Source organism: Antrostomus carolinensis, unplaced genomic scaffold, assembly GCF_000700745.2.
Source record: "Antrostomus carolinensis isolate BGI_N321 unplaced genomic scaffold, ASM70074v2 scaffold53362, whole genome shotgun sequence".
In the NCBI taxonomy this organism is placed as follows: domain Eukaryota; kingdom Metazoa; phylum Chordata; class Aves; order Caprimulgiformes; family Caprimulgidae; genus Antrostomus; species Antrostomus carolinensis.
The window spans coordinates 1-22,920 of record NW_010301239.1 but is presented as its reverse complement, the minus strand read 5'-3'; the positions used below and the strand labels follow the sequence as shown (position 1 = coordinate 22,920).

At 35.4% G+C, this 22,920-nt stretch overlaps 1 protein-coding gene across 1 annotated transcript; it reads left to right on the top strand.

The window, feature by feature from the left end:
* Positions 1 to 91: 91 nt before the first annotated feature.
* On the top strand, positions 92 to 22,302 carry LOC104521392 (protein MON2 homolog; the record flags this gene model as incomplete). Its single annotated transcript, XM_010163368.1, has 11 exons — positions 92 to 385; positions 1,151 to 1,349; positions 3,212 to 3,840; positions 7,149 to 7,292; positions 7,828 to 7,845; positions 8,108 to 8,236; positions 9,948 to 10,138; positions 18,920 to 18,980; positions 20,269 to 20,392; positions 21,203 to 21,410; positions 22,220 to 22,302. Coding segments are annotated over 11 exons (2,080 nt in total), but the record flags the coding sequence as incomplete, so codon positions are not given.
* Between the last annotated feature and the right edge of the window lie 618 nt (positions 22,303 to 22,920).

Genomic DNA, 22,920 nt, shown 5'->3' with positions numbered 1-22,920 from the left:
CCTTTCCTTTTTTTTTTTGGACTTCTTACTGAATTCCCTTGCATTATAATATTTTTATTGTACAACAGCATGTGTCTTACTTATTTTGTAGTGGAATATTTCGGATTATTTTTTCCAAAGAGGTGATATAATTGAAAAGGAGCTAAACAGAGAAGAAGCAGTGTTGCAGAAACAGGCAGAAGAAAAGGGAATGACGCTGAATAGACCTTTTCATCCTGCACCACCATTTGACTGTCTTTGGTTATGCCTCTATGCCAAACTTGGAGAACTGTGTGTGGATCCCCGACCTGCAGTTAGAAAGAGTGCTGGGCAGACATTGTTTTCTACTATTGGTGCTCATGGGACTTTATTGCAGCATTCAACGTGGCATACTGTCATATGGAAGGTATGATGTGTAAGCTTCCACTGAAGGGTTTTTTTTAAACTGCATTCACGTTTTGTTAACCATTGACATGCTATTTTAGTATCAGTTAACTAGTTTATTAAGACTTTTTAAAGATAAGATATGGTGGCAGAAGTCCAATATAATTTTTTTTTTTTTTTTTTTTGTCCTCCCACACTTTCTTTTCTCTGGCTCTTAAAGCCTCTTGTGAAATGTAATTTGTGTATCTTGACCATTTCTTTCTTACTCAGGAGTTTTATAAAAAGGCTGCTCCCTTCCTATGAAGATGAATGTCTCCTTCCTTTGTGTGAAAATATGGTGACATTTGAGGGTCATGTGATTGGATTGATCTGATATTATATCGAGCTTTATTTTGCACTCTGTTTTGGCTCTTTTACTTGAAAGGATCCATCAAATGCCCTGTTCTAGATCACAGTCATGATGGTTGTGCCTTATGGAAAAGGTCAGGCTGTAGTTGAGTCTTTTGCCTGTGGTACCTATGAGGTGTCTGAGATCCATTGGTTTTAGCCTTCTGTTAGTGCTTACTTTGTTCTCAGTGGTTTTAATCAGGCTATTTCTAACCCTTCTCAAGTGAAACATCAGTTGGCTGATTCTTACTCTTAACTGTTGCAGAGACTTTAAAATAAGAGAATTCTCAAGGTGACAGAATGGATACTGGAAAAATTACTAATCTTTTGTTGTTTCACCATGAATACAACTATGTTATTTGAAAAGTTGTTTTTTTCCTCTTTTTTCTGACTATCACAGGTTTTATTTCACCTGTTGGATAGGGTTCGAGAATCTTCTACCACAGCTGACAAAGAGAAGATTGAATCAGGAGGAGGCAACATTCTCATCCATCATTCAAGGGATACAGCTGAGAAACAGTGGGCCGAGACATGGGTATTAACACTGGCTGGAGTTGCAAGAATATTTAACACCAGGAGATACTTACTGCAGCCTTTAGGTAAAATTTATAGTTTAAAGTTACTGAAAGATACAGTAATAAACTTTCGGCTTTTGTATATTTTGTCAGTTAAAATACTGGGCAAGAATCTTAATCTTAGGTTAAAAGTGTGTTCTGTTGTGTCTCACCTCAAGTGTGATGAAAATGATGGAGTTTTTCATTCATGCTCCTTAGAGCTAAGAATTGTAAGTACCGATTTCGTCTTCCGTATCACTATACTTGAGGTTAAATCTCACTAGTCACAATTCTGGGTACCAAATAACTTTAATTTTTCTTTTCTTTTGGTTGTCAGAACATATTTTTCCTCTTGTCTTTCTAAGGTTATGCAACACTTGCCTAGAAGAATTCTGGGCGTTAATGTGTCGAGTTTAACAGTGCTCCTACAATGTGAAGAGAACTGAGTTGTAAAGTCAATTAAGTATATAGCTTAGAAAGAAGAAAGGGAATAATTTAATGAAAAGAGTGGACTTCTTATAATGTGAAATATGTTGAGATTACCCGCTATTTCAAGTGATTCTCTTTCTGTCCTCATGATACTCCTCCACTGTTTGTCTTGTACAGAGATGTCATTTTGGATTACTTTACTGTTTTCCCTAATGTAGCTAACTGAAGTGAGTTCTCCTTTTCTTCTTCCTTGATATCTTACTTTTTCCATTCTGATTTTTTTATTATTATTTTTCTTCAGTGGCTCCTTGACTTCTTTCTTTCTTTCTTTCTCTTCCTTTTTCTCAGGCTCTGATTTTTCCTTAGTTCTTTTTTTGCTTTCTCCTTATAGAAATTAAACATTAGGTCATTTACTAAGCTATTGTAAAATATAAAATATTACTACATACAATTGAACGATGTAAATGTATTGAACTAGATAATACAATTCAGCATTCATGCTTTTTTTTGTACAGAAAAAATGTTTCAGTTTAGGCTTCTAAATATTCTGATATAATTTCAAAACAACTTTTGTTTCTAATTCGGTTAACTAGAATTACTTAAATACATTACTATCAAAAATAAAAATGTGATATAAAGAATGTATAGCTTGCAAAGAAGATTCCCTATTACATTAATATGCCTTCACTATCCCATAGTATGCAGTTAATATACATAACTAGAAATAAGTTGTGTTTTATTTCATTTTGGTTGTTTGTGATACAGATGTCAACATATTAATAGCTATCAAGAGTATTTGCCATTTGCAGAAATGTAGTAGATTTTAAACTATCTTAAACTTTACTTAAAACTGGGGAAAAAAAATTTACAGGTCTATTTTAATTATTCAAACACAGTAATTAGTAACATAGAAAACTGAAGGTTAATGCTAAATTTAATGAAAAATTCAAACTCCAAAAAATAAATCTTTCTCCACAGTACAATTATCAGAGCAGTTAAATATCAATTCTTTACAAATGCATGTATAGATGATACGTGTAGATTTGACCTTTAGACTATAGATTTGACCACGAATTCCGTGTGTGTGCTTAACGCTTTTTGAAATCTAAAAGCATGTGGTATGGATAAGAACAAATCTGTTTCAATATCCTGAATGAAGAAAACTTATTTTTCTAGTGTGGGATGTGGTATGTGATTTTTCTCTAGCACATTCCACATAAACATTGATATATTTATTGTTTCATTCTTCATATTTGTGTGTTTCCCTGTCACATTCATTCTTTCTGTTTACAGTTCAACTGATATATTCTGAAACTCATTCAGGCAATCGCCTAACTTCGTGAAATTCTTCTGTGTTAGAGTAACAGCCTCTGTTATTAGTGAACAGCCTTTTAGAGACAGGGTGGGTGGGAAGGGGAGTAGGAGGCCAGTTTCAAGTTGATTTTATTTTTTCTTTCTGTTTTTTGTTTTTTAAATAGGAGACTTTTCCCAAGCCTGGGATGTTCTTCTTGATCACATCCAATCAGCAGCACTCAGCAAAAATAATGAAGTTTCCTTGGCTGCTCTGAAAAGCTTTCAGGAGATCTTACAAATTGTTTCTCCTGCCCGAGACTCAGAGAAGCCTGACACACCACCTGCTATCAATGTTTCTGTACCTGTGGTGGTAGGGACAACAACTGCTACAAGTCTTGGCAGATCATTCATGAGAACTGACTCCATAGGAGAAAGAATAGGAAAATACAATGGATCTGAACCACCTGTAATAACAGATGAAATTGAAGATTTGAATCTTTGGTGGGCAGCCTGGAACAGCTGGTATAGGATTGGTTCAGAAAGTACAAGGCCTCCAATTACTTGTGATAAATTGACTTTCATTCCTAGCCAGCCTTTTCTTACAGCTTTAATTCAAATATTCCCAGCTCTTTACCAACACATCAAAACTGGTTTCAGCATGGATGATCTCCAAAAGCTGGGTGTCATTTTGCACGGTGCTGTTTCAGTTCCAATCAGTTCTGATGCTTCCCCTTTCATCCTGCCATCTTACACTGAAGCAGTTTTGACAAGTTTACAGGAAGCGGTGCTTACAGCTTTAGATGTTTTACAAAAGGTAATAATGTGACTTCAAATGTGTGGTGAAAGGTAAACTACACTGTTTTAATTCTTCTTCTCGGAACTGTAGTGTGGTGACTTAAACATGATTTTTAAAATAATAAATAATCGCACAGTGTACTGTATTAGAACAATCAGATCTGTACTGTACTGTTCCTGGTGCAGCCTAGGTGTTCTGCATTGAAAAAATGGTGTAGTTCTTATGAAATGCATTTTTGCCTAATGGCAGAAATACCATAAGTGTGGTGCCGTGTTTGTAGCCATTTACTTATCTACCTAATATCACAATATTGTACTATTATGAGAGTCTGTACACAGAGTTGGGGGAATAGTCCCCCATACAGTATTCATTATGTTGTCCAGATACTGCCATAAACAAAGTGTAGAAGAATAGTGATCATGAGAACTTTGAGTCTAAGCAAAACATAAAATATAAATAGGTCTCTGGCAGGCCACCTACCTTCTTGCCTCGTGTTAATCAGTTGTTTAAGGAAAATGCTGCATCTCTGCTTAAGAAATTCTTACTATAGAACTCATGCTCAAAGAGCACTCTTCATGCAAGTGAATCTGTAGACAACAAACGAGGGTGCCCTTTTTCCTGAATAGTTAAAAAAAGAAAAAGATATTGCTATATTGCTTCTTTCTTTCTGGAGATGTAAAACAGCTCCTTGCAAAATACACTGTTCCTTCAGAAAAATCAAGAACGTGGGACTGGAAGGGAACCTTGGTTTTCCTTTCAGACTTCCGTGTGTTGAGCCCATTTTACCCCCTTTGTTTTGTTCTTAGTTTTCTTTTTATTCCTCAGTATAACTTGTTTTCTGTTTTTTCACTGCTGTAGTGTAACTACAAGCCCAAATTCTCTGATTATTTTCACTGCCTTCCTACATTGATTCTGGGTCAATTCTACTGCGAGCCAGCTGGCTCATCAGACAGAGGAACACAGATACGTACTTGGGGATCAGATGCATTTAAATTCTGCCTCTGCAGGCAGTATGCATACCAACCTCTTGAGCTACGAGTGTGGTAAACTCAAGGCTATATTTACATACATTGACAGAGATAGTAGAGAATTTGCTGTGGAGAGCTGTTAAAAAAAAAAAAGTATTCCATGACAATAGTTGCACTGGGATTTGTTAGATAAATCTGAACTGCTAAAAAATGTGAAGGTGTAGTACCAGAATGCTTTAAAGCATTAATTTCTGAAACTAAAGTACTCTGCCAGTTTTTACGACAATGATCTGCAGAGTATTTCATTTTAGGGTTTGTTGGTGTTTTGTTGTTGCTTGACCATTACCTCTTGATTTATGTGTGTCTCTTAAGTATGTAAATAAGTGCACTTAATGCAGTAAATACTACTCTGTTTTATTAGCAGCTCTTAAAGGTACTTTCAGCATTTTCATCACACACTTTGCTAGGCTATTTTTGAGTTTTTCATATGCTTAGGTAAAAGTTATCTGGTGTCAGTCAGAGCGTAAACATCTTTGAAAAGCAGTTCCAGTTAGATGAATTTTCAAAAATAATCCTCCTTTTTTAACATTATATGGATAATTTTTAGAGTTGAGAATGCACCAATGGACTAGATGGAAAATACTTTTCTCTGTAAAATAAAAATTTTACAAGAGTTTCATAAAATATGAAGAATAAGAAGCTGCTCATGCACAAACCTCAAATAGGAAGTAGTTATTGCTTTTGTTCACCACTACAGCAAAAGTAGAAATTATTTTCCACTGATCTGAAATGAATAATAATCATAATAAAAATCTAACAATCTGGAGTGAATGGCAAATGTATTTTGAAGTTTTGCTATTCTAGATGTTATGTTACTTCTGTGGGTAACGTAAATTGCATCTGTGCAACTAAGTTGCATCTATACAAAAGTTACCCAGGGTTTTGTGGATTTCTTTCCCTTTCTAATCCATGTGTTGGTACATAAAATATTTTTATACGTTTTCTAATAGGTGCTTAATCTTGCATGAACCTGTTAAAATTTAGTGTGGTGACTTTAATGCAGCAGCATATCAGCTGAAATTGTTTTACATGCTGTTGAATACTTTTAGATCAGCAATTAACCTCTTAGTCTCCTGACACACAGATGAGTATCTAGCATCAAAGCATCTTTTTCAGAGTTCAGTACAGTCTTGACCTTGAGCACCAGAAAAGGAGTATGGCTTTTTACAAGGAATGCTGCATTATTTTCGTGATGTTGATTAAGCTTTTTGAGCACTAGACATGCATTTTGAACTGCAGGAAGCTGAGGAAAAAGGAGAGGCCATGGATCATTTGTGGAGTGCTCTGCTGCAGACTGTAGATTGCCTGGAGGTGCAGCCAGGTCTTAGGGTGATTTAGTGATGACAGTGCCTGTAGCCTCTGTTGGCTTGCTCCCTCTCATGGTTGGGGACTCAGGATATTTGCTAGCCTGTCGACTGCCACAGCTCATGAAACAGCCCCAGCATGTAGGCTGCACTTGAATAGCTTTGAAACTGTTGGCAGCTTGAGTGAGTTCAGCCACAACTTGTTATGGATGATCTGTAGTTAATGAAAAAGGTGTTTGATTCCTCCACAGAGAAAAATGGCAGTACAAGCACAAGGTCTTTTTGTGGAGCAATAAATATACTTTCTTAAAGCTTTGAGAGGAGAGACTTTGGGAGGAAAAGCAAGACATTTAAAATGACAGAAAGTAATTGGAGTAACTTCATAGAATCATTGTATCTGGCTTTGAAAATAAATGCCCTAAGGTTGCCTTGGGATTTATTTTGCAACAGGAAATCATTAGCCTATGACAACATGCTATTTCATTGACATCTTCCAAGTACACCCTTGTAATGTTTTCCATTTTAAAGCAAGAGTATTAAGAGTTTCAGCTATACCAAAATCATATAATTCTCATTTTATTTATGTTCCTCTCCCTAAGACACAATTTTAACTACTTAAGAAAATCTTGTATGAATTACTTCTGAGATTTAACTGTTCCTTGAAGTAGAACTTAAAGAAGATCTGGCTGAGATCAACAGGCAAGACTTATATAAGACTTATATTTTGCTGTCATGTCAAGCAGAGTTTGTAAAGAAAATATTTATGTATTTATTTAACTATATGCCCAGGTATCTTGCCACTTAATTTACTCTAGTAAAATAACAAAACTTACTTTCCTTAAACTGTTAGAACGATACACTGTCTTTTATATAGCATGACTGTTGCATAGTCTTATCTGGGAATTTTTCTTTAGGAGCTCCTTGTACTGATGCAGACTTTTGAACGTGGCAGCTCAAGATACATACTCAGCTTTTGTATTTTCTTTTGGTATAGGCTATATGTGTGGGCTCAGAAAGTATGCAGATAATGTATCCTGCAATCTTCGACCAGCTGTTGGCCTTTGTAGAATTTTCTTGCAAACCTCCACAGTATGGACAGTTGGAAACAAAGCACATTGCAAATGCAAAGTATAATCAGGTAATTAATTAGAAATTTTGCTTGTTTCACGTGGCTGGTGAACCCAGCTCAGCTTCAGATACAGGTTGTTTAGCAAGATGCATTTATTCCAGCTGTAAAAACTTTGCTGTTCATGTTGAGTAATAAGTTAATTTATTAGTATTTTTTACATTATTTTATCTTTATTTGCTCCCTTTGAATTCTGTCTTGCTTTTTGTACTTTGTATTCCTACATGTAGGAAGAAGGGTCTTGCCTGGACACCAGACATAGTGAATATGTCTGAATTTGTCCAGTGAGTTAACTTGTCCTATATGTGATGACAAATTTAACAGAAAGACACATTAATTTTGTATGGAGAAAATTGCCTCAAGGTGCAAATTTTTGAATTGCACGTGCTGTAGAGAAATGGGACACACTCAATAATTCTTTTTATCTGTGTACTCTGCTGTTCAGTAAGCATGAGCATCTGATTCACTGTAAGCAAAGAGGTAACTATTATGTATGTATTAATTCTTCTTATTCTGTTTGTCCTGCAACACAATGGAATCACACTAGATACAGCTATTTGCACCGGTGAGTTAAATTTCCTTAAAGATTGTCCTAATGTAGTTGTCTTGCCTAGACTGCAACGTTTCTCCTACTCAAATGTACTTTACTTCAATGTAGAGTACATTTGTATAGTCAGACTACATTGTATTTGCGGTTTTGTTGCTTGGACCATATTCTGAGCAAACCTTGCATGCATTAAACTAAGAGTTCAATGCAAAACATACATTTTCCATTCCTCAATATATTTTCACCTATAGTTCAGTAATTCACTAATTTCTTTTCCTAGGCGGAATGGGTAGCATTGAATTATGTACCATTTGCTGAGAGGTCGTTGGAAGTTGTTGTGGATTTATACCAAAAGACAGCTTGCCATAAAGCTGTGGTAACAGAGAAGGTTCTTCAGAACGTTATTAAGGTAAAAGTTTGTCCTGTGTATGCTGTGAATGTAATGAGCTTATATGGAAAAGAATGAGTTCTGTTTTGAGCTAGTGTAGATAAACAATTTCTGGGAAGCTTAAAGCTTTAGTAAATTAATTGATATTTTATGAAGATGAGCAGCAGGTAGTAATTTCTTTTGAAGTTGCAAGGCTATTGATTAGGCTATATATATTGTTCTTTAGCTGGATAATGTCAGCATCAGTATTTCAGTGTTAAGATAAAAATAAACAAATTTGTTAGGCCATAAAATAGTAATATTTGAAAGTATTATGCACCTAAATCTGATAAGCAGGCCTCTTTTTTTACATTGTTTCCATTTTAGCAAATGAATTTGGTAAATAATAAAAGTAGTAGTAAATGCCTGGGAAAAAATGTATGCCACCTAGGTTTGTTTGTAATAATTTGGCTGACATCAGGTTGTTCCTGAATAGAAATTTAGAAACCTGAACATGTTTATAATAGTTATGTGGTATTATGTGGAATCTGTTACGAATTAAATATTTGTACTTCAAAGTTAATGCCATTGCTTTCCACTTCTGTTTTAATGGAATAGGTGAAACTGATCTAAACACCACTTTTCTTTAATGCTCACAGTTGATAATAATGTGATGTATTGCAGTGGATGAAAATGTTTCTTAAATTATTTTTCATGTCTCCAAAGCCCATGTTGGTATTGGAACTAGATTTGTCCCCTATGAACAACAGCAGCAGCAGAAAATATTCTGTTTATCTCTAGGGATAGATCCTAGCTCATAATTTTTGACAATAGAGAGTTAATTACAGTTTACCCACTCTTGAGAGCAAGAAGTGAGCCTTTCCTCTTCCTCCCTTTGCTGTCCTCAAATGAGAGACTTCACTAAAAGCATTGAGATCATATGTGTAATACCTGAGTTTAGTCAGTTTGTATTTGAAATGTAAATAAAATAATTAGTTTTCCAAGGTAACTTGGTATCAGGTTCTAGTTTGCCTAACAATGCTAAAAGGAATACATATAGGGTAAATAGTATGTATGCTTAATGTTTTTAAACTCATTAATTACTTTCTTTTATAGATATTGTATCTGTCTATCTAAATGACTTAAAAATTGCTGTTTCCATCTGCTATACATTTGAGTTGTATTGCAGCCTTTATTTTAGAACTTCACTAATTTTTTGCTTTTAAACTCATGTGGTTTAACAGTCAGAAACAACCAGGTGTCTTGCAGTGGCTATGTATACAATTTGACTTTTGTATATTAGGAAAAGTTTAAATTTAATGAGACTTTTTTCTTTACTGTGGAAGCGCTTGGGATAGCTTTCTAGGAACGGGACTAAACTCTCCAAAAAGCAGTCATGATAACAAACTGCCTGTAATCTGTTAGATGTTAGGAAAGCCCATTTGTCAGGTTTAGCGGAAATGGTGGATGGCAATACAGAAAATTAGTATGTAATTTCATAGTGTAATTGATAATGGATCAACTCTGACTTCTAATCTTGTACTTGGCAAGAGACCTGTGCATTAACCAGCTGGTGTATGGTAAATCATCTTCAGAATTATAGTTTTAAAAGAACATCTCGTATACCAGCAGAAAAAGTAGGGATGTGTACTATCACCTATGACAGTGTCTGCTAAAATCTTCTGCTGAAACCAGCTGTATTCTTAGATTTGTATGAGCAACTGTAACTTTTGTTTTAACTTTCATTTTGCAGACACTAAGAATACCTCTTAGTCTGAAATATTCCTGTCCTTCTGAAAGCACATGGAAGCTAGCTGTTTCCTCTCTTCTTAAAGTTCTCTCTATTGGACTACCTGTTGCAAGGCAGCATGCATCGTCTGGAAAATTTGACAGTATGTGGCCAGAGCTAGCAAATACTTTTGAAGACTTTTTATTCACCAAAAGGTAAACACAGTTACCTTTTTTAAAAATAAAAAACAAAACACAAAACAAACAAACAAAAAAAACCTGGAAAATATTTGCAAGGTAATTTGTTCAGTAAATGTGTCAGTAAAGTTCAAAAAAAATTGCCTTATCTTTAGAGATAATTAAAATTATTTTAATGAATTAAGGAAAAAAGATAACCAGTCTGTATACTTCAAAAAAGTATATTTTTAGAAAGCAGTAGAAAAAACTTTATTCAAAAGGTGAAATGTCAGAGCAAGAAAGAGCTCAGCTGACCTCTGAATACAAGGCATAGCCTTTCTGACCAGGCCAAGGAATTCTGTATGGACTCCCAAGGTCATTTACTATAGATTTGATAGAGAGTTACTGATGTGTACTCAATTTGTTCTTTTTTTCACTTTGAACAGAATTGCAACAGTAATGTTTTTTAGTTAAGGTGAACACCATTAACTGTGTGTATTTCTCTTTAGTTCCCTCTTGAAATATTCCACTTACTATGAATTTTGGGAAATTATTTCTTACATTGCTGTCACTTAGAAGCCCATAGTTATCTTGCATTTGTTTCTACAAGTCTGGAGGTTAGAATCATAGAATGGTTTGGGTTGGAAGGGACCTTAAAGATCATCTAGTTCCAACACTCCTGCCATCAGCAGGGACACCCCGCGCTAGACCAGGTTGCTCAAAGCCTCATCCAGCCTGGCCTTGAACACTTCCAGGGACGGGGCATCCACAACTTCTCTGGGCAACCTGTTCCAGTGTCTGACCACCCTCACAGTAAAGACTGACTGCATCTTAGTAATTAACCATGCTTTATTTATAGTACTTTGTGAAAAGTGCAGCTAAATAATCAGATTTCTAACTAGACAGACAGGCAGATGTGTAAGTATATTCATAATCTCTCAAGAATGGAACAGAGCAGATGAGAGTGTGTTGAGAAAGTCCAGAAATGAAAAATAATAATGATCAGAGACTCGGACAATCTGTACTACTAGTTTGTTCAACCAAAAACATTTATCATTAGGAAGACATGATAAGTCTTCAGAATATGGTAAAAGATTGCTCCAGAGAATAGTTTTCATTGTCCCTTGAGAATAGGTAAAAATGGATTTCAGTACAGCAAAGATTATCTAGGTTAGACATTAAGGAAACCTTTTACTGTAAGGAAAGTTAGGTATTGTAGATGACCACTTAGGAGAGCAGTATGGAATTTGCATGTTCTGTGAACATCTGTGGGTAAGCATTTTTTAGGAGTAGTTTAAGTATATCTAATAGTATCTCAGATTAAAGGACAATGTGGAATATGAAAAATTTAATTCCCTGATTTTCTGTGTGTGTGCTGATTTCAGTAACAAATTAATCTTTTTAACAGAAAACAGTAGGGTTCTTCTGTACCTAACACTAATATGCTGTGTATTTGTGTGTGTGTAGTTTTCAAACACATAAAAATCAGCCACCAAACACAGCTGTATTTACTAATGCTGAATAAATAGCAGCTTGCCCAAAACAGATAAAAAATAAATACTAATGAAACTTAATTTTAGAGACACATCCGTTAGTAAAATGTTTGTAATTATGAATGGTTTTGGAATTTCATCAAAAGGTTTACATTACAATTGAGTGAAAAACCTTTCTTTTGTTTTTTCATTTACTTCAAAGAAATATAATTAAATAGGAGGACCTTCAAATACAAAAGCTCATCAAGACCACGTAAAAGACACTTTAATAATCCAAGTTTTTGTTTTGATACTTCACTGTTTCCTTAATTTAGAATTATCTTTGCGGTATCTTGTTTGGTTTTGTTTTCAGCTGCAGTTATTAGTCCTGTTTCCATTCTGAGACAGGCAGTCCAGATCAGCTAACACTCTATAATCAATATCATTGTTGGGTTTATAAAATTAAAATGGAGGTTTTCCAGGTTATTGTAGAAGAATGTATGTTTACGTGGAAGTTAGTTTGGGTATACATACTACTAGCTGCTGTAAATTAGTTATTCCTAAATATCCTTTTTGCATGTTTTTTGCTGACCTAGACTGGCACTGCTACAGTTTTTGGGTATTAATCATTGATAAATCCAAGGAAGTAAGGTTATCACAGTTCAAGACAATCCACTATCATCTGCATGACCTTTTTGGACAAATAAGTTGTCTGTTTTTCTTCATTTACATCAAGTGATTTGCTTTTCTAGAAACTTGTTCCAACCATAGAAGCTCCATCTTAACATGTTGCTTGCTAGAAACAATTATTATTGACATTAATTCTAATAGCTTTTGCTAGCTGTCATACATGGGCAAATATTCTCTGGAGGTAAAGGAAAAATAGTACTTCTGTGAATATTTATGATGCCCTCAAACTTGTCTGTCTTCGCTTAAGTCTGGTTTTGCCTCTTTAGAGACCAGAGTGTATTCTATAGTTTCACATACCGAATGTGTTTTAGGGATCAGCGTTTTCATTGAAATTAAAGTTGTTCTCAGAAAAGTTATATGGAACTTTTCTGTTTTCTCACTTAGAAGCTTTAAGGTTCAAAAGAATTGAAAATATTAAAAATAGGCTGGTGGTTTATAGAACCATATGGCTACAGGAGGACAATTTGGCCTGTTATTATAATTAATGGCCATTGTCTTTATTCTTTCCTGGCTTGTTATGAGTAAATGATTTTTGCTTAGATAGTTGTATGGCTATTGAACACCTGGGTTGGGGTTTTTTTGCCCCCAATGTCCGTCTTTTTCTAAATAGCAGTTTGCTTTCCCAAGTGCATGGTGGTTCTACTTATAGTTAGAGCCCTGTCCCTTAGCAGCTTTAGGATAGATAGCCTTTCTGTTCCCTCTCTCAGACTGAGCCTTGTGTTCCTAAAGTAGGTAAAGCTAAGAAGGGAGCACGTCTTCCTCATGCCAGTAGTCAGGACAATTAGAAATAGCAGTTATTTCTCCTTTTCTTCATTCTCTTCCTCCTCCCCACGATGTCCCTGAAGCATGCTTCTCTTGCTGTGATTCAAGGAGGGCTCTAGAGATAGCTGTGGAAGTTCCCCCCATTGAGGTAATTTTCTTCTGATTTCCTTTGGTTAAGTCCTTCTGCACTTCTGTGCAAGATGCTGTGAAACTAGCCTTGGCAAATAGGGCAACCTGTCCTTTTTATATGAGAATTTTCTAAATTGTGTCTTTTAGTGGATTGTAACTGCAGCATAGTCAGTCTCTTACATTTGTAGTTGTTCCATTTCTAAGTAAATTAAATTCAGAATTTTCAGATTTACTGTGTTCTTTCATTTTTTTTCTTTGTTATATAGACAAATAGAAAATATATGTGATTTATAGGAGTGTCTTATTCCACGGTAATTTGGGAGAATCTATTAACTATTTTGAAAGTAACAGCTAAAATTTATTGCTGAGTTGAGGTACATGTCAACCTTCGGATTATAGGAGAAGGGAGTGGGAATGTGCTTTCTTTTCCAATGGTCCATGTTGGTCCTTTATTTTAGGCTGACTAGGTAATATAAAAGCTGTTTTTCAGTGTGTTCCCTGATTTATTTACATTAACAATGAGTTATGTTTTTTAAAACTTTTGGTAGTACTTAGATTTTTGTCTGTAACACCAAAATCAATTAACCAAGCCATGCATGAGAAGATGAGAGCACACTGTGCTCTTAGTTAGGTTAGAGACTTGGTTTTAGTGACCCTGCTGACTGGAACTGTGGCTTATGGCGACTGTTGTCAGTCATCTCTGGTGGCTTTCCAACTTGAAAATATGCTATGAAGGACACAGGGTCTGTTAAGTCAGATGCAGAAGTGTACAAATCTGACTGCACTGCTGAAAGCCAGCATGGATTGAAAAGGTTCTGAAGTGCAAAGAATTTGGAAATTGCAATTCAGACACCCCAGGAGGCTATCAGTGAGACAGAGTAACAGCATTACTGCATTATCGTGGGTTTTTTTACCATTATCCAACATGTCACACCTTATGAGAGGAATACAGCTAGATATATTCAGTTAGACATGAATACATTTAGAACTGAAAATTTACTTTCTTATGCTGGCAATTATGTAATTTTTTCTAAGTACTCTGCTTCAAGGAAACTGAAATGTTTTGTCACAAAGAAACTTACTTTTCTTCCTTCACTGGGTTTTCATACTCCACGCTTTTCACTATTTAATGATCTACATGTTCCATGCTATAATCTCTCCAGACTTCATGCAAAGCTAGGTAAATATCTTCCTTTTGTACCCGCTCTTCAAACCCTTATTCTTCAAAGCTGTATTAGCACTGCTGGGATGGTACTAAAGATGAAATATCTGCATCTCTGTAAAACTTGTTAATGTCTTATTGCAGTCAGTCCTCCTAGCAACACTGCAAAAGCGATTTGGCTAGTTTTTCTCTTCAGTTTGATTCCTTAAAATATCCCAGTGCGTGTTGTCTCATTTTTGTATGCACATTCTCCAAGTCTCTACCTAGCTGAGGATAGAGTAGAAAATTGAAACTTTCTATTTCACTGATACACATTTTAATCAACATTTTTCTATCTAACTCATAATTCTTCTAAGAACTGTGGTCCTAGAAATTGCATGTGTAGATAGCTTAATATTACTTCCACCAGTGAAACTGAGTTGGCATTGGTTAGGCAAGAGGTCACTGTGGTTAAAACCCTTAAATTTGATCCTGTAAATCTCTGTGTTTAAAATAGTGAACCTCCTTCGCATGGTCTTGCCTCTGTCTTTTGGATAGGAACAGGTTTTGAAGCCAGTTATGGGGCTGAATGAGAGGAGATACTCTGCTCTTTGATGTTTAAAAAGTACAAAGCACAGCAGAAATGGTCTCTGCAGCTTTGTACATCAAGAAATTTCAAATATAGCCAAAAGAGCCCAGGTAAATGAAAAAGGAAGACGCTACTGTCATAGAGAATTAACAGCTTCCAAGAAATAAGCTTCAACCTTTTTTTTTTATTTTTTTATTTTTTAATAAAAAGCAAGCTACAGCTGAGGAGGCTCAATAATCTTGATTTTTATTATAAATCAAAATTACATTTAAAAATTAATATATTTCATGTAACTTAATTTACACAAAATTGTCTTCTAGTAAGAGCCTGGTCTGTTTATTATTTCATAACATTCTTCTTTCCCAGAGGCTTTCATGGATGCATGTCAAGCCATTATAAAATAAAATTCAACAAATGTGTGTATATATAATTTACTAGAGCAGAAGTCTGTGCTCACATGAGGGAATTAAATCAATACTCTCCACAAAGATGCTTCAGAGCAGAGTGCTGCTGTGCACAGCAGGACTCTGGGTGGCTGTTAGCTCTTTGTTGTTGTGCTCTAAAGCCCTGCCTAGACAGTGGGCAGTGGCTGGGAGCTCTGTACCTAGGAATGCCTGCACATAGCAACAGTCTGCATTGCACTGCCTCTTATCTTCCCTGGCTCTTGACCCTTTGGGTACACTTTGGCTGTATTGCATCAGATCAGGAAAGCTTTTTATTCCTAGATAGGTGCTTCATATAGACACCTTACTTACAAAAATCTATTTACCTGGGAGTAATTTGCTGCATGAACAAGTATGTAGTATAATCTGTAGCATGTATAGCAGATCAGGTATGGATGACTAAACTGAAGGATCTTAACACCTCTTTAAAGTAAAAATCAGCTCAGAAAGTCAGTGAGTTGTAGAGTAGGAAGTGTCAGAATGAAAGCTTCTCATGTGTTTCAACACAACCTGCATTTGTATGCATCATAATAGGTTACATTACTATTTAAAGGTTTGCATAGTTAACTTCTTTATATATTACAAAAGGTACTGGCTGAACAGCTACTTAATATTTTATTTTATTCTTTGTTTTCAACGTGTAACTCCAGACTTCCCAACTGCCTAACACATAAACCAATAATAAATACAGTATTTACTATTTTCTTCTTTGAGTTTTTTCTAGTTGTACACGTAACACTTTAGCATTTCACAGGCAGTGGTGAAGTTATGTAGATAAAGTCCCTTTGAGGAAGTGATAGATATTTCTTTTTCAATCAGGAACATTGATACAAACTGTCATAATTATCAAAACTGAAAATTAGCTGTAGGTGTGCAGACTGAACTTCAGGTGTCTCATGCTAAGCATCCAGAAGATAAGGGAAAAAAAAGCCTATCTTGGAAAAATCTTATTTGACTTGGTCAGTGTCATATAGAAGCACTGGGGAGGTGTGGGGAACCCTACCAGTTAGCTAAACTAACCAGATACGAATGAGATTTAGAAGCCTCCAAAGTTCTTCAACCTTTCATTAAAACTGGCAGTGGAATGGAGAAGACAGGCTCAGACAAGTGCCCTTATGAGGACAAGGCTGGCATGGGTCCACAGTCGTATATTTGGCAGCTGCCTAGCCAGCGAGCACGTGCTTGACTCTGAACTACCCACCACATCTGTTATTTCCTGGGGGGGGACATGGGGTGGGGGAAAAACTGAGGGCTGGGGAGGTAGTTTGGAATTAAGCAACGGATGCCAGTCTGCTTGCCACTACAGTACTGCAGCGATTCCTCTGCTTACTGAACAGCTTGGTTCTTTGTTCAGTCCAGAGCTCTCTTTTCCTTGCACCCACCTATTCTGCCATAAATTAGGCAGGGAATGTTGTGGCAGACTGACCCTATCATTTTCCTTCCTTCCTTCCTTCTCAGTAGTATGTACTTAATCAGATGGTTTCTCTGGAGGGGGGGGTGGGGGTGGGGGAATAAAAAGCATTGTCTAGTTTAAGATGCATTGTAACACACAAGCATACACAATAGCAGCAAGTTGAAGTACCACAGGCAGTCTTAGTCCCAGTATTTCTACTCATTTGTTTCAAGTATTTAAATTTCCAAACTGTTCCTCAGCTTGAAGATGTTATCTGGTTATTTTAAAAAGGCAAAAACTAAAATTATGGGAAGAGGAGAAATTTAATATATGAAATTATATCGACCTTATATAGCGCCTTGTCTCTGATTTTTGTTTTTAATGCTACTGGCTATTCCAGTAGCTCTAGTGACAAGTTACCTTCAGCACGAATCAGACACTATGGAGAAAGTGGAGCCGCAATCCAGTGTGTTTTGCAACTGTCTTTAAATTTCAGAGACACACAGGCATGAGGATCCCGACTTGTGCTCTGTGTCAGAAAAACGGGAATGGTGTAACTAGGTCAGAACAGATGCACATCTACACCTACGTGCTGTTTCTGTTGGGTTAGTGGGATACTTAAGGAAGAGTGGAAGGTGACTACATAGTAATATTTTCATTATATGCTCCCTCAGCCTCCCAGTTTACATGGCTCAGAAAGTTCTTGTACCACAGGCTGTCATTGGCTCATACTTGATTTTTATTCTAATAACTTTGCTAACTGTATATTGAATATGTGTAGATATTAGCAAGCAATCCTATGATTATGGATTATAAGCAAGGTATTTCAGAGTTTTATGTATTGTGTGAGGTATCTTTTTTGATTCCCCCCTCTGTGCCCCACCCCCAAAGTGCAGTAGAAGCAGATCTGTAAAGCAAAACAGTTCATGAGGCTGAGGACCCATCACCCACAGAGTGCTCACTTTGAGTGTTTTATTTCAGAGTAGCTCTAGTGTGGCTTCCTGTCATGCAACCAGCTACTAGAGCTTGGAGTACATTTTTTGGTTTAGTTTCATCGAAAATGAATCCAGTTCTAGGCTCTCTAAGATCAGACATGAACCAAGGTTTATAAACAGGAATGTCTAAAAGTTTAACTTGAAAAGCCCATGTCTGATCCAAACTTCAACAATGATTTAGGCACATCAGATGAAGTAGTTGATTGCATTCTAAGTAGGAAGCCTTTACTCTTTCTGCCCTGCCAAGGAACTTGGCCCAGTAACTCAGCAGAAGCATAATCCAGCAAAGGAAAGGAATTTGAATTCTCTGGACGGATAGTCCAGTAAGTACAAGGATGGACTCAATAAATGAGATGAAACTTCGTCAGAGAAAACTGCATGACTGATGATTGGCATAAAATTTCCAATCTAAAATTAGAAGATTTCCAAATTTACAAGCAGGTAAGGCAGGATCTCGTAAAGCATTGGGTAATTTTTATTGTTGAATCACTTCTGAACGTTTAATCTGTAAATAAATTTTTACATATAGTGGAAGAACTGCAGAAAGTTCTGAATTTCTTCGAAGTTATTGTTTGTAAAATGTTTGTCACTTAATAAAATTCATTAAGAATGAGAATAAATACATCATTTCGGTTATCAAAGAAGAAGACAAAGTAATATCCCATTAATGAAAAGTGTGTTTCATTAATGCAGAAGAAAATGTAAAATTAAAATTAAGTTTTTGACAGATGTACTGATGAAAATCAAATCTTGCAAAGTGAGAGAAAAAGTAAAATATAATGTAATGTTTCAGTTGGACTTGATGATCTTAAAGGTCTTTTCCAACCAAAACAATTCTATGATTCTATAAACTGTGATCCCCTGATGATACCTTCACAAACTCATCTGAACAGATATTGTGACTTTTCCACATAAAAGACAGGAGAGATTACTTTGTGATCCATATGAAAAATGGTGTTGGTGATACCAGTCCTTAATTGGGTCCATCAGTTGTAACTCTTGAATTTTAGTGTTTTACTACTTTTTTGCCTTTGAAACATTTTTATCATCATTATTTGTAAGGTTTTATTCTAAAATGTTAATCATTACCATATAATAGTACCAACTTGATGCATGTAATAACTTTAAATGTAATGCATTTTCCTATACTTATCTCCTTACACATGTTGTAAATTTAAAAGTATAATGTAGTATGTTTATTTTCAGTACACCTCCTGATAACCTCTCAATTCAAGAATTTCAGAAGAATGAGAGTATTGATGTTGAGGTAAGGAGACTATAACAAATACACTGTAGAACATAATGAGAGAGTGACATTCACAGATTACACTTGGTTCTAAAATATTTTTTAAAAAGTTACCCATTCATTATTTTTTCTGTGGTACTGTTGTCCTTTTTGAAAACAAGATAGGAAGTTCATAGGCTCTGAATTTGACTGCTTCAGAGTTTTGCAAAAAGTAGGAAGCAGCATGCCAAAACCTGCTTCTTGTCCATTCAAGTTCAAAACAGCCTGGAGTGGCTAAACCAGAATGTGTTTCTGCCTCTAACCCATTATCTGATTCTTACTTATTATGTTATTGCTAAGCTGTAACACAGGTAATGGTATACCATGGAGGAAGCTGACAATTAAACCTCAAGAAAGTGTTTTCTATGTTGAGGGGAGGCATTCAGACAGTGATGACATTGTTGCCCTCCAGATGTGTTCTCAATACTGAAAAGCTTGTGCATAAATGGAGAAATGATGTCTTGTTTGTGCAGCACAGAGACCATTGTAATCGTAAAAGAGATCATGTTGGATAAGGCTGAAGAAAATTAAGAGATGATAATACCTGGAATGAAGAGGGACTGGGTCCCCTTTCACTCCGGGACAGAGAGATGTGGCAGAGCAGGGATTAGGGGTACAAGGGAAAAGGAGTTGCAGAGAGAAGACAGGGCAATATCTGTGGGTTTGATCACCTGTCACTTCTCCAGAATAGCAGCTGGGACACCAAGATTTCTGGATGAAAAGCAGGAGCAGTTCTGTCTTCAGTAAGCAGAATTCTGAGATCTAATGCATTAATTTATGGAGATGTAAACCCACTTTGTTCCTGGATGGGAGCATCAAGACCATGGATAGAAAACATTTTGGTTAATGTGCATTCCCTTAAGCTTGTTTAGATAATTAACTAACTTGTTCTGCTTTGCAGATGTCACATTGTAAGCACGTGATACACGTGTTAATGTCATAGTAAGGATATTTAATTCGGTGGAGGGAGGTTCCTAATGTTAGATCTTATCTTTTAAAAACAAGAAATTCAATTCAAAGAATAGACTCAAGTGTCAGTGGAAATCTGTGTGATAACTACTTCAGAAACTCTGACAAAAGTGAGGGGAAGAAAAGTTTGTTATTTAAAGTTTAATGTTACACACAAGACCACATTTTTTTTGACATATCTGCAAATTTTAAAAGCTAGCATGGGAAGATTTTGTGAAGTTTCTTCATAATAGAATTACAACTTTAATATTCAGAAAACTAATATAATATATCAAATATAAATATATTTTATTTCTTTTAGGTGGTTCAGCTTATCAGCACAGAGATACTGCCATATGCTAATTTTATTCCTAAGGAATTTGTTGGTCAGATAATGACTATGCTCAATAAAGGCTCAATACATTCTCAGTCATCCTCCTTTACAGGTATGGTACCTGAATGACAAAAGATAAGTGTTTAAATCTACTAGAAAGTAGTGCAAATGTTGAGAGTGCTTACTCTGATAAAGACCTGAAGTTCCATGGCATGTATTCAGTATAGAGTGTTCAATATCCAGCTTGTTTTTATAAATTATATGTTATTTCATTGAATTTGCCAAGCATTCCTTGCAACTTTAAAAAAATTATTTCCTTCCTTCTTGGTCAGTATCACATATAATATAGTACTTGTGTTATTTTATACTGTCTACATAGTTTGGCATTGTGCCAGCTGAGATAGTTCTAACAATAATTTCAGACAATTGTAAGACAGACGTAATATCCTGTTCTTAAAAACTAAAAGACCTTAGCATAACTGTATGGTGTACCTAACCAGATACCTTCTCTGCCTTTAAGAAAAAACATTTATAGTTTATTCTGAAAGATGAAAAAAATAGACATAAGCCGTTACAGAGAAAAATAATTTGGATTGTACAGTGCCAAATATTAGTACTTATGATGTAGAACTGGGCTTACTGGGTTTTTTTAAATTGATTTAATGTCTTTTATTATTAAAGCCATGTCAAGTAAGTGACATGTTACTTGGATGTATTGCATATTTTATCTTTTATTTTTGGAACTATTCTGATTGTTGCACAGTCGCCTTTTCTTAGAATGTATTCTTAATATTTATTCTTACTGTCTTTTAAGACTAGAGAGAGAACCTTTTTGCAAAACATGACAAAATTATTTAAATGCAACTTTTAGTGTATTGTAATTGCACACTGCACAATTAAATATGACATTTTACTTTGACAGAAGCTGAAATAGATATTCGAATGAGAGAGGAGTTTTCTAAGGTGTGTTTTGAAACACTGCTCCAGTTTTCATTCAGTAATAAAGTCACAACTCCTCAGGAAGGCTACATCTCTAGAATGGCACTTTCTGTGCTCTTGAAAAGGTCACAGGATGTATTGCATCGCTACATAGAGGATGAGAGATTGAGTGGCAAGTGTCCTCTTCCACGGTATGTACACTGTCTTTAGGAAATGGAAGGTATTTCCAGTACTTTATGAGAAGAAGGTTGCATTCAAAATATCACTCAGTCATTAAAAACATAATGTGTGTAGGAGGGTGAAATTTAAAGCCAGGGAAATGTTTGTGGGGAAGACATTTCAAGGAAAATGTTGATACCAATTTTTTGTTGAAAAAGCTTTAACTAATAATGGCTGTATTTGCTGCTGTTACATGTAACTTAGTAACTAACATTTTCAGTTACTGAAACAGTGTTGCTGGTATCTGTAACATAATATTTCTGAAATCTGATTTCCCTTTATTCCCAGTAGAGCTATGTATAGTTTTTAAATTGAGAGGTGGAGTCTTCTCAAAAACAAGATAAGATACCCAAATGGCGACATTGTGAATCGTTACTCAAGTAATTGTTCTGAAAACAGAAAAATTGTCTGAAGTATTGGGAAATTCTTTAAAATGGAAACTTATTTAAATTTCACTTAACTTTTGAAGGTTTTGATCATGAATGATAAAATTGATTATTTTCATGTTACAGTTAATAATATACATTAGTGTTTTCAAATTGATGTGTATGCTGTTACTGTTTCTAGTATCAAATTTAAAGCTGTCCTAGCTGACACAACAGCAAGGATGGTGGGAAAGGTGAAGAGAAATGGTAACCTTAATCTCTAAATATCATTTTTCTGGTAGGCTTCATTGCAGCTGTTTCCATTATGTGGTATTTTAATGTTGTATAATTTTCATAGAAAACTTACATTCTTGAGACAAAAATGAGTAGCTGACTTTGCATTTTTCCCTTTGTAGGCAACAAGTAACAGAAATCATATTTGTTTTAAAAGCTGTCAGTACTCTCATAGATTCACTTAAAAAAACTCAACCTGAAAATGGTAAGTTATTGTTAAACAACATAGTTCTAAACAAGATAGCATTTTATCTGCCACAAAGATGTATTTATTCTTTCCTATAGTATTTTTCACACAAATTTGAAAGAAAAATGTAATCTGTAAGATTGAGTATTTTGCAGTTCTGTGTATATGTAGGTGGCAGATAGACTGGAAAAAAATAAAACCCCACAAAGTTTTTTGAGTGTACCTAAAAGTATAAGGTCCTCAGATATGTTTCATACAATAGAAAAGTTCAATTTGTGGTGTCTTATTAGATAGAGCTTGGCATCTTCTAAAAACAAACTAACAAAAAATTTTCCATAAATGTTAATAGAATTCTTAAATATCTTTAGTTTTGCTAGGTCCCTTTTTCTTCTCATGATGCCTTTATAGGTCGCTATGGATCATGTTCACATAGGTGCACTCTGCAGTTAGAGGTGTACAAGTTAAATGCATGGACAGGCTGTTAGATACTTAAACTTGCGGTCTTGCTTTCTGCTCTAGTGCCTCCTGTCCCTGTATTGAGAAAGATATCCTAGCTCATTGATGCCCAAATAAATGGTTCACAGACATATTTTGGGTGTTGAAGGTGCTGGCTGAAGTCATTGCTAGACCACTCTC